The sequence below is a fragment of the Cricetulus griseus genome, chromosome 3 (genome assembly GCF_003668045.3).
Source record: "Cricetulus griseus strain 17A/GY chromosome 3, alternate assembly CriGri-PICRH-1.0, whole genome shotgun sequence".
NCBI classification, from domain to species: Eukaryota; Metazoa; Chordata; class Mammalia; order Rodentia; family Cricetidae; genus Cricetulus; species Cricetulus griseus.
The window spans coordinates 74,308,571-74,323,874 of NC_048596.1; the positions used below are offsets into that span (position 1 = coordinate 74,308,571).

At 50.4% G+C, this 15,304-nt stretch overlaps 1 protein-coding gene across 10 annotated transcripts; it reads left to right on the forward strand.

Moving 5' to 3' along the window:
• The first annotated feature begins 6,391 nt into the window (after window positions 1–6,391).
• Window positions 6,392–14,300, forward strand: Sh2b1 (SH2B adaptor protein 1). 10 transcript variants are annotated; one of them, XM_035442227.1, is made up of 11 exons: window positions 6,392–6,546; window positions 8,474–9,498; window positions 9,780–9,881; window positions 10,077–10,168; window positions 10,279–10,454; window positions 11,665–11,790; window positions 11,950–12,153; window positions 12,324–12,535; window positions 12,655–12,823; window positions 13,242–13,341; window positions 13,523–13,686. In XM_035442227.1, the coding sequence occupies exons 2-11, from the start codon at window positions 8,557–8,559 to the stop codon at window positions 13,539–13,541; spliced, it is 2,142 nt and encodes a 713-aa protein (XP_035298118.1). In that variant the 5' UTR covers window positions 6,392–6,546; window positions 8,474–8,556; the 3' UTR covers window positions 13,542–13,686. The 10 variants fall into 10 exon arrangements, with proteins under 10 accessions (XP_035298118.1, XP_035298116.1, XP_035298114.1 ...); XM_035442225.1 differs by having other exon boundaries at window positions 12,655–12,876; window positions 13,523–13,665; XM_035442223.1 differs by lacking the exon at window positions 13,242–13,341 and having other exon boundaries at window positions 13,523–14,300.
• Window positions 14,301–15,304: the final 1,004 nt, after the last annotated feature.

The following is a 15,304-nucleotide window of genomic DNA, read 5'->3' on the forward strand; positions in this document are numbered from 1 at the left end:
GTGGGAATTATGAAGCTTCGACCTACATGATTTGCGGTATTCATATTACATTCTAAGTTTTTTTCGGTGAAAGCTTCCCCTTCTCCTCCAACTTTATGGCTGATGTCAAGGGACCTATTCCTTCAGTCAGTTCCCTGTTGGCAAGTGGCCTGCGTTTTCTTTTTTCTTTTGTTTATTTTGAGACAGGGTCTCTCAGCTCTGGCTGTTCTGGAACTTGCTCTGTAGACCAGACTAGCTTCAAACTCAAAGAGATCTGCCTGCCTCTGCTTTCTGAGTGCTGGGCTGACAGGCGTGTGTGAACCGCCACACAGTGCTCCTCTCCTACCTACCCAGTTCTACCCCAGAGCACAGGCGTGCCAGTGTGATGAGCAGAAAGGCAGGTTTTCCTCTGTCCTTTACTGTTTGGAGCTGGGAGTCAGAGAACAGGAGGCTCATTCCCAAGGTAGAGGCTCCTGTCGTGGTAAGGGGCCCACACAACCAACCACCTGATGGTGGAAAATCTGAAACTTAGCCCACTGCTCTTAGAAAGAGTGACCTCATGTCACTCATCATCAACCTGCAGGGGATGTCATCTTCGGGCCTCTCACTTTGCAGTGAGTTTTTACTCCAGTGGAGGGGGCGGGGACATGGCCCTGTCAGGTGGAGTAGGAATTGAAGAGCTGGGACATGAGGCTCACCTGCCCTGAGAGTGGCACTCACCTAGTTATGCATTAGTCAGGGATCAGCCTCCTGCTGCAAAAGAAAACTGAAGATGTTTATAGCCAGTGGCTTTCTAATAAATCACCTCTCCTGCCGAAAATGTGCCCGCTCCCTTTTTTCATGTCACCTTGTCACAAAACAGAAATGACAGGTGAGCAAACAGCAAGGTTCAACAGGCAAAGAGACCCAAGGTCCGACAAGCAAAGAGACCCCCTCCTCACCTCAGGAGGGCCACAAAGCTTCCCTCTGCCTGACCCAAGAGTTTCATTATCGCCTGGGAACAGTTTGTGCAGATAATACTGCCCTGGGGCTGAGGGAATCCGGGGGTCCAGGAGGGGAAGCACGCACCTTTAATCTCCCCACTTGGGAGGCAGAGGCAGGTGGATCTCTGAGTTTGAAGCCAGCCTGGTCTACAGAGGGAGTTCCAGGACAGCCAGGGCTACACAGAGAAACCCTGTCTTGAAAAACAAAAGCAGGAGCTGGAGAGATGGCTCAGAGGTTAAGAGCACTGACTGCTCTTCCAGAGGTCCTGAGTTCAATTTCCAGCAACCACATGGTGGCTCACAACAATCCGTTATGAGATCTGGTGCCCTCTTCTGGTGTGTAGATATACATGGAAGCAGAATGTTATATATATAATAAATAAATAAAATCTTTAAAAAAATCTCATGTAGTTGCCTGTTTTTATTTTTCTTTCAACTTTTTTTCAGGTCTGACAAGGTGTCAAACACTATTAATCTCAACACTCAGGTGGCAGAAGTAGGCAGATTTCTAAGAGTTCAAAGCAAGCCCTGTTTACATAGTTCTAGGTCAGACAGGCCTACATAGTGAGACCCTGTCTCAAAAAAACTCACAGTCAAGGCTGAAGAGATGGCTCAGAGGTTAAGAGCACTAGATGGTTTTCCAAAGGTCCTGAGTTCAATTCCCAGCAACCACATGGTGGCTCACAACCATTAATAATGAGATCTGGTGCCCTCTTCTGGCCTGCAGGAATACATGCAGGCAGAATAGTACATACACAAATAAATAAATCTTAAAAAAAAAACCAAAAACCCCGCCGCCATCTGCCTGCGTCTTCCTCTGCTGGGGTTAAAGATATGTACCGTCACACCTGCCTATTTATTTTCTTCAATATAATGTGTATATGTATGTGTGCCTGGAATTACAGATAGTTGTGAGCCACCTGTGGGTGCCTGGAATTGAACCCCAGGTTCTCTGCAAGAAAAGCAACTACTCTCAATTTATGAGCCATCTTACAAGTCTTATTTATTTTGTTTTATTTGTTTGTTTGGTTTGGTTTAGTTTTGTTGAGGCAGGGTTTCTCTGTGTAGCTCTGGATGTCCTAGAACTTGCTCTGTAGACCAGGCTGATCTCAAACTCACTGAGATCCACCTGCCTCTGCCTCCTGAGTGCTGGGATTAAAAGTGTGAACCTCCAAGCCAACTAATTTAGTTAGGTGTTTTTAAGATTTATTTTTATTTTATGTGTGTTGGTGTTTTCCATGTACATCTGTGTGTGAGGGTGTCAGATTCCGTAGAACTGGAGTCACAGACAGTTGTGAGCTGCCATGTGGGTGTTGGGTGATTGAACCCGGGTGCTCTGGAAGAACATCCAGTTCTCTTAACTGCTGAGCCATCTCTCCAGCTTCCTAATTTAGTTAGTTTTGAGATGGTCTTACTATGCATCTCTGGTTGACCCAGAAATTTCTATGTAGAACAGGCTAGTCTCCAACTCACAGAGACCTTACTGCCTCTACCTCCAGAATGCTGGGATTAAGGCTGTATGCCACTATGCCTGGATTTACTTCTTGAAAACAGGATCATACTCCATAGTCCAAGCTGGCCTAAAAGTTACTATATAGCCCTGGCTGGCCTCAAACTCACTTCATTCTTTCTATATCGGCCTCCCCAGTGCCAGGATAACAAGCATGAGTCATCTTGCCTGGCTCAATTTATATTATTCATGGTATTTTGAGGGATACACTCATGCTCGTGAAGCCTCTACTTTAGCACAAAGGTCCAGGAGTTGACACCTTCCAGAGCAGTCTTGGGTCAGTGGCACAGGGAGGTTGCTTTGTAAAAGATCTAGCTTTCTTATGGCTGGACAACTCTGAGGAATAATTTATATCCTATATTCTCTTGTGGGATGCAAATCAACTATTCACTCACTGGTACCACAGATTACCTGGCTCCCTTCCTGGTTTCTTTTAGTAGCACTTTATTTTTTGTGGGGGCGGTCTCCTTTGACCCTCCTCCTCTTTCAACAAATCACACAGATCTTTCTAATGTTCCTGGGAAACAGGACCCAGCTGTTTGTACTTCTGTGAATTCCTGTTAAATGTTCTACAGAGGCCCTAGGCCTAGTCTCTTTCATGTCCAATGTCTGATCACCAGACTGCTTTGTGCAACTCAGACTGTGACTCCATCTCCACTGGACAGCTCCACCTACTTGCACAAGGACACTTCCTGTGCTTATAGAGTAGCCACTTAGCAACAGGTAACTATATTTTGTTTTGCTTCTGTTTTGTTTGTTTTTGTTTTTCTGGGATAGGGTCTCACCAGTGTAGCTCTGGCTGTCCTGGAACTACACAGACCAGGCTGGCCTCAAACCCACAGAGATCAGCCTATCTCTGGCATATACCATGATTATGTAGCTATTTTCATTAAAAACTTCAGTTCAGGGGCTAAAGAGATGGCTCAGTGGTTAAGAGTAGTGGCTGCTCTTCCAAAGGACCCAGGTTCAATTCCCAGCATCCACATGGCAGTTTACAACTGTCTGTAACTCCAACTCCAGGAGATTCAAACCCTTGTTCGGACATACAAGCAGACAAAACATAAATGCACATAAAAATAATTTAAAAAGCAAAAAAAAAAAAAACTTCAGTTCATTGATCACACCAAGCCTGTGACCACGTGACTACAATATCAAATCAAAAAATTTCAATCATTTTGGAAATTTGATTGGCTCCTGGAAGTAACTTAAAATATTTGACACCCCAGCACCCCTGCCTCAAAAGGCTGGACATTTACACACAACACATCCAAACTTATCAATAGTCCTCTGCCCTTCTGTACTCTTGAACCCTGTCTGTTGTCAATGATGGGTAGGTAAGCTACAGGGAGCAGGAGGGAGGGAGGATCCGGGCCGAAGACCACAGGAAAGGGATCCCCTTCATTTGTTCTTCCTTTGAACTGGTAAAAGAGTTGGATAATGCTGGTATTACAGACCTCAGCAAAGGTGTCTGTGAGCTGATGCTATGAATGACAGCCTGGGTGATTTAAGACTGGCTAAGCCATTGGGCTGGAGAGAGAGCTCAGTAGTTAAAAGCACTGGCTGCTCTTGCAGAGGACCCAGGTTTGGTTCCTGGAACCCACATAGTGGTTCAAATTCATGAGTAATTCCAGTTCCTGGGGATATGACGTCCTTTTCTGGTCTCTAAGGGCACTGTACATATATGTGGACAGACCACACATATACATAACAAAAGTTTAAAAATCTTTCAAAAACAAAATACTGACTTGCTGTTTAAAAAAAAAAAGGCATGTGAGGCAGGCAGGCAGATTTGTGAGTTCGAGGTCAGTCTGGTCTACAGAGAGAATGCCAGGACATCTAGGGCTGTTACACAGAGAAATCCTGTCTCATAAAACAAACAAAAAAAGAAAGGAAGGAAGAAAAAAGCCAGAACTTGCTTTTTCTTTTTCTAGTCCCACGGAGGTGGGGTGGCACCCTTAGACAAACATTACTCTTTGTTTGCTTTTGAGACAGGTTTTCTCTTCTGTGTAGCTGTGTAGACCATGCTGGCCTTGAACTCGCAGAGATCTACTTGCCTCTGCCTCCCGAGTGCTGGGATTAAAGGTGTGTGCCAGCACTGCCCAGCCCAACATTAGCTTTTTTTTAAAAAAAAAACTTCATTTTTAGTGCATTGGTGTTTTGCCTGAAGTATATGTCTATATAAGGGTGTCAAATCCCCTAGAATTGGAGTTACAGATAGTTGTTAGCTGCCATGTGGGTGCTGGAAATTGAATCTGGGTCCTTTGGAAAAGCAGCCAGTACTCTTAGCCACTGAGCTCCTACGGCAAACATTTTTTCTGTGAGACTTGTCATTTATCCATCTCCATATTCTGGGTCACTTGCCTCTGGGTTCCAGGATGGCACTTGATTCAATCAGCTAGTTGACTTTGGAAATTTTTAAATTTTTATTTATTTATTTATTGGTTTTTCGAGACAGGGTTTCTCTGTGTAGCTTTGGCGCCTATCCTGGCACTAACTCTGGAGACAAGGCTGGCCTCGAACTCACAGAGATCCGCCTGCCTCTACCTCCTGAGTGGTGGGATTAAAAGTATGGTCTACCACTGCCCAGCTTAAATTTTTTTAATTAATATTATTTATTTTAGCTTATGTGTGTGTGTTGCCTGTCTGTGTATCCCTGTGGAGGTTGGATGAGGGCATTGGATCCCCTGTAACCACCAGGTGTTTGCTGGGAACTGAACCAGGGTATTCTGCAAGACAACCAGTGTTCTTGATCACTTAGCTCTCTTTTCAGCCTCGAAATTTGTTTAAATTTTATTATTGCTATTGTGTGTATGTGTATATATGGGAGGGGGCGAACAAAAGCATCTGTGGCATGCTGGAGGTCAGAAGACAACTTTCCAGCGTCCCTTTTCTTTCCACAGTGGGCTTTGGGGATGGAACTCTGGTCATCAGGCATGCATAGCAAACACAAGCACTTTTACCCACTGAGTCATCTCACTAGCCCGGTTCTGGAAATTTTATTGGAGATCTCAGAAATGAGGGATGCTCCTTAAATTGAGTTACTAAACTTTCAGGACTTATCTGAATAGGGACAAAAAGCTACCTTGCCACCAAGACACAAGAGCTCGTCTGTGGGTGAAGGCAAACGCACGAGAAAAGTACAATCACAGATGTGACCTACAGATGAGAGGTATCTTTTGGCGCAGGTCAAGGATCGCAATTTACTCTTGGCCTTTTCAATTACTTAAGCCGCAGTGGAGCTCGATCAGTGAGAGCCTCGATTGCTAGAGGATATTTGTGCGCAAGGTTTCAACAGCGTTTTGTACCTTCTGTTTTTCAACCCTGTAAAATTGCCTTGAAGCTTCTCTTGATGCTCAAGTTCTATGTGCATGTACCTCCTGATACCCCCAAACATGTCCGAAACTGACCTCGCTATCACTGCCCATCTTTAGGTCCTGTCAAAGGTGGAACCCTCCTGGACCACCTTGTCCCTTTCCTCTGAAAAGCCAAGGTCGAGTTCAGGCTCAACCCCGCTCATTCAGTTTCCCAAGGTCACCGGTTCTTCGCTCGCCCGATTCCCTGGGGGCGGTGTCTGTGTCCCCCTCGTGCAGGGCCAGGCGCTCTAGGCTGCAGCCAGCTCTTCAAAGAGCTTTATCATCACGCTGATTTCCCATACTGGGCGGCTACTCTCTCCGCTCAGGTGCCTTCTCTATGGTTGACTTCTCGCCTTTGTCTCGAATTCGCTTCGGGGGGCGCGCGGCTGGGACGCAACTCCTTCCCACAGTTGTCTCGGTGGTCCCTTTTAGGTATAACCTCGGAAGCCACGGGAGTTCGGTGAAACCCGCGTCAGCCTAGCTCCTGAAAGCTCTGCGCTGAGGACGATGGCGGAAGTGAGTACGAAGGTGCACTCCTTCTTACTGCTCTTCTCTATGGTCGCTTCCTTCCGCGTCGGGAAAACCCGTTCCGGCGCCTGCGCAGAAGCGCGTGGTGGGAGCTCGTCGCGGAGGCGGGGGGCACAGGGAGCGGGAGCTGCGGCCGCCGCCGCCGCCGCCGCCGCTGCCGCCGCCAGAGCTAAGCGCGGGGACCGAGATGCAGGTGGGACCGGAACCGGAACCCCCCCTCTTCAAGTGCCTCTATCCTCTCCGGGACTCGACCCTGGAGCCCGAGGAGCCTGGGCGGGGGGTCGGCGTGGGGGCTCGGGGCTGGAGGGGTGCTTGGCTCCGGAGAGGGCAGCTGATAGGTCTGGTCCCCCGGAGGCTCCGGCCGCGGGGCATGTGGAGGGTGTCCAGCGATTAGGATTGGGTCTGAGTGATTGACCACGGGGCCAGGAGGGTCCAAATCTGGATCGCAGCCTGCACCCTCCACCACCCGCCCTTCTGGAATGTCAGAACTAAGCCAAGAGTCAGGTGCACCGGGAAATTGTGACTGAGCCTTCTTGGCAGAAGAGAAACTGAGTCACCAGTCCAGGAACCGCAGGGTCAGCGGGCCTGAAGGGGGCTGGGTCGGTCTGTGGTGCTGAGGGCTGGGTGGGCCTCTGTGAGCTGAGGTAGCCTCTGGCTGGGGACCATCTCTGCTGTGCCTGCACCTCTTGGCCCGGTTCCCCTGTGCTCTGTGACTCCCGCATCTCCTGGCAGCTTCTCCATGGTTTGGAGTTGTCCCTGTGGTTGGGGCCATCCGAGTGTGTAGGGCTTAGGCCAAGGGGGAGGGGGGAGGTCTCTGACGGACAGCCTGGTTATAGATTTGATGAGGAGGCTGACATTTCTGATAGTTTGAGGAGACTTTCCTGAGCTGTCCTGGGCAGTCACTTTGCCCTTTTATCTTAGGGCAGGACCACTCACCAAACAGCTAGTGGTTGTAAATTACATGCTGAGCTCTGTCACTTTCTTGTTGTGATTTAGAGTTGTGACATCATCAGATGCTCTTCTCTCTAGTTTCTTGTACATAGAGAAAATGGGACCCATAATACTGTCCTCCCCCATATAGTGAACATGGCAGTCATGTCTTATGTGCTCACTTTGTGTCAAGCACAGGCATGTACCTTGTCATCTCATTTTTCCTGACAACTGTAGCAGGTAGAGATTATTAACTGAGTTTCACAGATACAAAAACTGGGCTCATGATGCTAACAGGTGGGATGAGCTGGGACTTCAGTCCAAGTCTCACAGGCTTTAGGGCATACTCCCCAGGGAGAGAAAAATCTTGAGCCCTAGCTCCTTGTGATGTCTTACTTATGTGGCCAGTAAAGACTTGCCCTGATCCAACACACCATCTCTTTTTCTCTAGGGCTGCTGCCAGTCAGCCCTAGACTAAAGGGGGTAACCCAGAGATTGGTCTTTAGCCACTCCGAACCTCTACACAGGGCTTAAGTGCAGGGTTGTAGGATCAGCTTCTAAAAGAGCTGATCCTTCAGTCCATCATCCACTCATTGGGCCTATGGAGCAAGGTCTCTAAAGTCTGTGATCCCTGTACCCTTTTGACCCCCTGAGAACAGAGCAATAGGAGCTGTGGTTAAGGCTGGTCCAGCCCGTCCCTGGAGACTAGAACTATGCAGTGGAGAACACAGTAGACTCTGAATTCTGTAATTTGTTTGAGTGTCTGTTTTCTCATCTGAAGGGGTATTTAAGTTTTCTAAGGAAAAGTAAAATGACCTTGTGAAACCTCCTGGAATAGCATCTAGAAAGTGTGTGGTAGGTAGGGAAGGCTTTGCTTTGAGAAGGGACAGCGGTGATCTGTAAGAGTTCTCTGTGGTGTAAGATGCTCCAAGGCCCTCTCTTTCCTGGATCCCACAACATGGAAAGTGTTAGCAAAGGCAGCGGGAAAGACGCAGGATGGACACTGGGCTGGGCATCCCTTATCCCCAGGGTATATACAGGGTGTGGATCTTGAAGAGGGTAAAGCAGTTTGGTTCTCTTCCCCTGTTGCCCCTGAGGAATCTGGATGGGAGTACCTGGCTTGGGCTGGGACATACCCAGTCTCACCTCTGCATTGACTCAATATGTATGCCTCTTTCTTCCTCTTACAGCTGTTGCCGCTGACCCTTTTGGCCGCTTCCTTCTTTGCTGCCCCTCCTCACAGGCTCCCCCTGTCCTCCTCCTGGGGCCCATCATGAATGGTGCCCCTTCCCCGGAGGATGGGGCCTTCCCTTCTCCGCCATCGCTGCCACCACCCCCTCCCCCAAGTTGGCAAGAGTTCTGTGAGTCCCATGCAAGGGCTGCTGCCCTGGATCTTGCTCGTCGTTTTCGCCTCTACCTGGCCTCCCACCCACAATATGCAGAGCCTGGAGCAGAAGCTGCCTTTTCTGGCCGTTTTGCTGAGCTCTTCCTGCAGCACTTCGAAGCTGAGGTGGCCCGGGCCTCGGGCTCCCTCTCCCCACCTGTCTTGGCCCCATTGAGCCCTGGTGTGGAGATTGCACCACCACATGACTTGTCCCTTGAAAGCTGTAGGGTGGGTGGGCCCCTGGCTGTGCTGGGCCCATCTCGATCTTCTGAGGACCTAGCTGGTCCCCTTCCTTCCTCAGTCTCTTCCTCCTCTACAACATCCTCAAAGCCGAAGCTCAAGAAACGCTTTTCCCTCCGTTCAGTGGGTCGCTCAGTCAGAGGTTCTGTACGAGGCATCCTGCAGTGGCGGGGGGCCGTTGACTCTTCCTCCCCGGCTGGGCCTCTGGAGACCACATCAGGCCCTCCAGTTCTAGGTGGAAACAGCAACTCCAACTCCTCTGGTGGTGCTGGGACAGTTGGTAGGGGATTGGCTAGTGATGGCACATCCCCTGGGGAGAGATGGACTCACCGCTTTGAGAGGCTGAGACTGAGTCGTGGAGGGGGAACCTTGAAAGATGGAGCAGGAATGGTACAGAGAGAAGAGCTGCTGAGTTTCATGGGGGCTGAAGAGGCTGCCCCTGACCCAGCAGGAGTGGGCCGTGGAGGAGGGGCGGCTGGGCTGACCTCAGGGGGAGGAGGGCAGCCTCAGTGGCAGAAGTGTCGCCTACTGCTCAGGAGTGAAGGAGAAGGAGGAGGAGGAAGTCGCTTGGAGTTCTTTGTACCACCCAAGGTGAGCCCACAGGAGGGTGGATAGCTGGAAATGACAGTGGCTGAAGAGGTAGTACAGCTCTGTAGATAGCTATGGTGTTGGAAGCCCATGTACACAAGTTGCTGTCCTGGGTTCAGCGCTACCTGTGCGCTCTCCCAGTTAGATCTGTTGCCATTGGCCGATCTGAGACCAAAGAGTTATTACCATTTTGCTTCATCTAGGAAGGAAAGGTGGTTGAATGGAGGGAGGGACAGCTGGCCTTGGCATACAAAAGACTGATTCTTAATCCCTTCCCCACCTAGGCATCCCGGCCCCGACTCAGCATTCCCTGTTCTACCATCACTGATGTCCGCACAGCCACAGCCCTGGAGATGCCTGACCGGGAGAACACGTTTGTGGTTAAGGTAGGAGCTCCAAGCTCTGCCCCCAGAGAGTGCTTGTGCTTGAGAGATGCTCTTGATAGATTTAGGCGAGTGTCTTTGGCAGCAGAATGAATATATGTCAGGACAGACTTTGAGTCTGTCCCTAGGGTTGTTGGTTATGGCCTATAGGTCACCTACCCCCTGCCCTTTCTGAAGCCCAACCTCTTGGCCTTGTAGGTAGAAGGCCCTTCAGAGTACATTCTGGAGACAACTGATGCACTTCACGTGAAGGCCTGGGTGTCTGACATCCAGGAGTGCCTAAGCCCAGGGTAAGAAGCTTGCCTCTGTTCTTGAGGGGATCTGGAGGTGTGTGGGGGAGCAGCTTTGTGTCTTTCTCCTGGTGGTTTTCTCCGCAGCACCATTTTCCCTGTCTTTGTAGACCCTGCCCTGCTATCAGCCCCCGTCCCATGACCCTTCCCCTGGCCCCTGGGACCTCCTTCCTCACAAAGGACAACATAGACAGCCTGGAGTTGCCCTGCCTGAATCATTCAGAGAGCCTGCCCAGCCAGGATCTGCTGCTGGGACCCAGCGAGAGTAACGACCGCCTGTCGCAGGGTAAGGTAGAGCCTTCTTGAGCTGCTTAGGCCAGGCTTTTACTCTGTCGAACCTCTCACACTCGGTCCTGTTACTTTTTCTGTAAGCCTGTAGGCTGCCACTCTGTCTGGAAGTAATCATTCTCTTCTGCAAGCTTCCAGAATACTTTGTGGGCATCTTTGTTATAGCCTTGTCATGCATCCCAGCATTTGTCAGTGGCCTTTGTGCTTTTTCTTTTGGTCTGACTTAACACTCATGTATTCACAAAGATGGTCAGCTGTCTAGCCCAACTCGCCTTCTAGACTCTGCCTCCACTCTACCCTTTGGTTCTGAGTTTCAGCTTTATGGTGCCTGGTGCACAGGCACATTCAGTCAACAAAAAGAGTTATCATAGGCTGGGATTGTTAGAGCTAGTATAGACCTTACAGCAGATTGCAAGTAGCTAAGACCACAGAGAGGAAATAGATTTCCTAAGGTTTCTGACAAAGATGGGCTATGCGGACATGCCTGTTTTCTAAGAGGTATGGTGATGTGTCTGCTGGCCTAGATCTGAGGTGTGACAGATGTTCAGTCAGGTCCTAGTATGTCACTAGCTGCATGTTAGGCTCTGGGGTGGATGGGAACTCAGATGTTTCAAATGTCTCCTTGGTTTTCTTGGATTTGCTGTAGCTGAATTGGTAAGACATTATTCCCAGTAAAAAGCAGGTCCCAAAATGGGGAGTTTGCTTAGTGTCCTCTGAGCAGCCCAAGCAAGGAGCATCTTGGAAACTCGGGGGAGATAGAATAGACAGAATGCTACACAGGGGAGGTGAGAGAAAAGAGTGGCTTTAAGGAAGCCAGGGACCTTGCTGAACCCTGACATAGGAAGTACCAGAATGCATGGGAAGTGATGGGCTAAAGTGAGGAAAGGAAAGAACTCACGGTATAGTAAAAGTAAAAATCAAGTTGATTTGGCCTAAAGGTGTTAATAGGAAAAGGAAGATTTATATTTCCTTTTGTCACTGATGATTGAACTCGGGGCCTTGCTCTTGGTAGGCAAGCACTCTGTCACTGAAGGATGTTCCCAACTCTTTTGTGTGCTTTAGGCTGACCTGCAAGTCTCCAGCCTCAGCATTCTGAGTGCTTGATATAGGAATGTACCTCCTGACAAGAATTTTTGATGTCCTTCAAGTTGGTAGTTTTCCTTTCTAGTCTAAACAGAGGGCTCCTTTCTAATGTGGACATTTTTCAGGGCTTCTATCCCTCACCCCACCAACCATTGCAATAATCTTTCAGCTGTTGATTCAGAAAAGACATAGGGACATTTGGATTCTAGGACCTCCTCGAAATAACCATGGTCCCTCAGCCAGCAAGCAGTGTAAGTCAGAACCGCCGTAAAAATCCATCAGGGTCAGTCCTCAAGAGGTGTGCGGGGGCTGGGCACACAAGTGGACAGCCAATGGGGAGATGGCAGGAGCCCAGGCATCTAGGAGAGGGACCTGTGGTGTTCTCAAGTTTGGCCTCCATTTTCTTTCAGGGGCTTATGGGGGCCTCTCAGACCGGCCGTCAGCATCCTTCTCCCCTAGTTCTGTCTCCATTGCTGCTTCCCATTTTGATTCAATGGAACTGCTTCCTCCAGAATTGCCCCCTCGAATTCCCATTGAGGAGGGGCCTCCAGCAGGGACAGTTCATCCCCTTTCAACCCCCTACCCTCCCCTGGATACTCCAGAAGCAGCCACAGGTATTGGGTGCATGCATATCTCTCTTTGGTTTGTGGTCCTGAATTGGAGCTGGAGGGATCAAACTCAGGAGGAACCAGTGACCTGGCTGGGGAGGAGGTGTCTCAAGAGGAAAACAAGGCTAAGGAGAAGCCTCTGATGCCCTGTTTTCCCCCCTCTCTCCTTCCTGAAGGGTCATTCCTGTTCCAGGGGGAGTCAGAGGGAGGTGAGGGGGATCAGCCCCTCTCAGGATATCCTTGGTTCCACGGCATGCTCTCTCGACTCAAGGCTGCCCAGTTAGTGCTGGAAGGAGGCACTGGCTCCCATGGTGTCTTCCTGGTACGTCAGAGTGAGACAAGACGTGGTGAATATGTCCTCACTTTCAACTTCCAGGGCAAGGCTAAGGTGAGTAGTCCTGGAGGAGAACTCTGTTGGGCAGTGTTTGGGTGGCTGTGGAAATATACAGTTGTCCAGAAGAGGAGGGGGTCTGAGCTTCCACCTTAACTTGCTCATCCTGCCCTCAGCACCTGCGTTTGTCACTGAATGAGGAGGGTCAGTGCCGGGTCCAACATCTGTGGTTCCAGTCCATTTTCGATATGCTTGAGCACTTCCGGGTGCATCCCATCCCTCTGGAGTCTGGAGGCTCCAGTGATGTTGTCCTTGTCAGCTATGTGCCCTCCCAGCGGCAGCAGGGTGAGCAGAGCAGGTCTGCAGGGGAGGAGGTGCCCGTGCACCCAAGAAGTGAGGTGTGTGTGCCAGGAAGACGGGGTGGGGGGTTGGAGGAGAGGCCCTGTTAGTGGGGAACAGGACAGTCCAGGTACCTGGGCAGGGGTCTGAAAGGGGCTGCAGAAAGCTGACAGGATACAGGCAGGCAGAGGCTCCTCGTGGGGCCAGGGGTAGTGGAGAGTTGGGTGGTGCATTCCCATTCCATCGGATCCTCCACGCCATCATTGTCTGTCTCCTGGACCCATCCTCCTTGGCCTTGTCTTCGACCTTTTGAGGGATTGGTCTGATCCCTGTCCTTCATCCCTTGATGTCTGATGTCCCTGTCTGATCTCTCACTTTCCCCCACCCCACCATCCCATCTGTCCCCACGTTGCCCCCCCCCCAGGCCGGGAGCAGGCTGGGAGCCATGCAGGGGTGTGCGAGGGCGACCGATGCTACCCCGATGCCTCCTCCACCCTCCTGCCCTTCGGAGCGAGTGACTGTGTGTAAGTGTGGTCCTCTCACCGTCGCCGCCCATGATCCATCTTCCATGGAGGGGGGTTGCTCAGGAGATGGGATATGGGGGAGATAGTACATGGCTCCTTGGGGAGGACAAGCAAAGGGGAGGCCAGCACAGGAACTCGCTTCCTTCCACAATCACTGTGTCTTCTTACCATTCCTATCCAGAACGGAACATCTTCCGTGACCCAGCCCAGCCCCCTGAACCCCCTCCATGGACAGATCCCCCACATCCTGGGGCAGAAGAGGCGTCGGGGGCGCCAGAAGTGGCGGCCACCACAGCCGCAGCAGCCAAAGAGAGGCAAGAGAAAGAGAAAGCGGGCGGTGGAGGGATCCAGGAAGAGCTGGTCCCCGTGGCTGAGCTGGTCCCCATGGTTGAATTGGAAGAGGCCATAGCACCAGGCACTGAGGCTCAGGGTGGTGCTGGCACTGGTGGGGACTTGGGGGTGTCCCTAATGGTGCAGCTTCAGCAGCTACCACTAGGGGGCAATGGAGAAGAAGGGGGCCACCCCCGAGCCATTAATAACCAGTACTCCTTTGTGTGAGATACCTACCCACCCTCCATTTTCCTACTCCTAGCCTTAAGTTGTGAGACTGGGCTGGGTAGGGACACCGAGGAAAATGGGAGCCCCCTCCCCACATGCTTCCTGACCCTTGTCAGCCAAGGGTGTGTATGTTGGTACAAGTAGAGGTTCAAGAGCCCTGTTAACTCCCCAGTTACTACACTACAGGTGCCCTTGCCCCAGGCCAAGGACTTGGGCTCCATTACCTCCCTAAGGGGCTCTTATGGTCAGTCCCTCCTTGGGGGGCTATCTCCCCACTAATTACCCCCCAACCCAAGCAAGGGTGAGGGGGAAGGGCTGTCAGTTATATTAAGGTTGTTGTTGTTGTTTTAAACAAAATGGAAAAGCATAAATAAATAAAGGGTTTATCTTAGTTCCATCATGATGGCTGTGGCTAGTGTTTGGAGTGGGAACTGAGACAGGTGGATAAGGCTGTCTTCTGAACTCAGAGACCTGGCCTGGGTCCAGTCCTTTTCACACTCTAGTCCAAGGCCTTTGAAGCCACCTCTCTTCTGTAGTCCACTTGGTTTACTGAGTGCTAAAGTGCAGAGCTCAATAGTACTTCTTGGGGGGTTCCAGCGTGTTTTGTTTTTCTGGGTGAGGGTTTCTTTTAAGACAGTGTCTTATGTGACCAGAACTTGTGATCCTCCCGCTTCAGCCGCTGTGTGCAGAAGGGATTACATGGCCACATCCTGCCAGCTTGTTCTTTTGAAATGGAGTTTATGATCGCCTTTGTTTTGTTGAACTTTTTGAGTGAGGCTCTTACCCTAGGAAGAAAGTGGGCAGAGGAGATGCTGGAGTCTCGGAGTTGGAGGAGACTGACTGTAGCAGTTCAAGTCTGACTGCAGAGGGACCCAAGGCCAGGCTCATTGTCCTCTTTGTCAGAGACAAGCTGGATGACAGTACCGGCTCCAAGTTCCTGGTGCTGCCTCTCGTTTGTTGTATGGACCTAGTGGCAGGGCCAGCGACCCTGGGCCTTGGCGTCCTCTGAGATGTGAAGTTTCTCTAAATTGGTGCTACCGACATGACTTGGCTTAAATGTTTCTTCCTGAGTTTATAAACGTCTCAAGACTTCCCTGAAAGTCATAAGTTCCAAGCCGAGTAGTGGTGGCCAACACCTTTAAACCCAGCACTTGGGAGACAGAGGCAGGTGGATCTCTGAGTTTGAGGCTAGCCTGGTCTACAGAGTGACTTCTGGGACATCTAGGGCTACACAGAGAAACCCTGTCTCAAAACCGAAAGAAAAGAAAAAAGAACGAATGAAAGTCACAAGTTGCAATTGCCTGGGTCCGGCTTCTATGTGTTCCCCATCCCTACTGGCTCATTTTCCTGAAGTATGGGCTGTTGGCGTGGGGTTTACAACCACTACCACCACCACCACCAAACT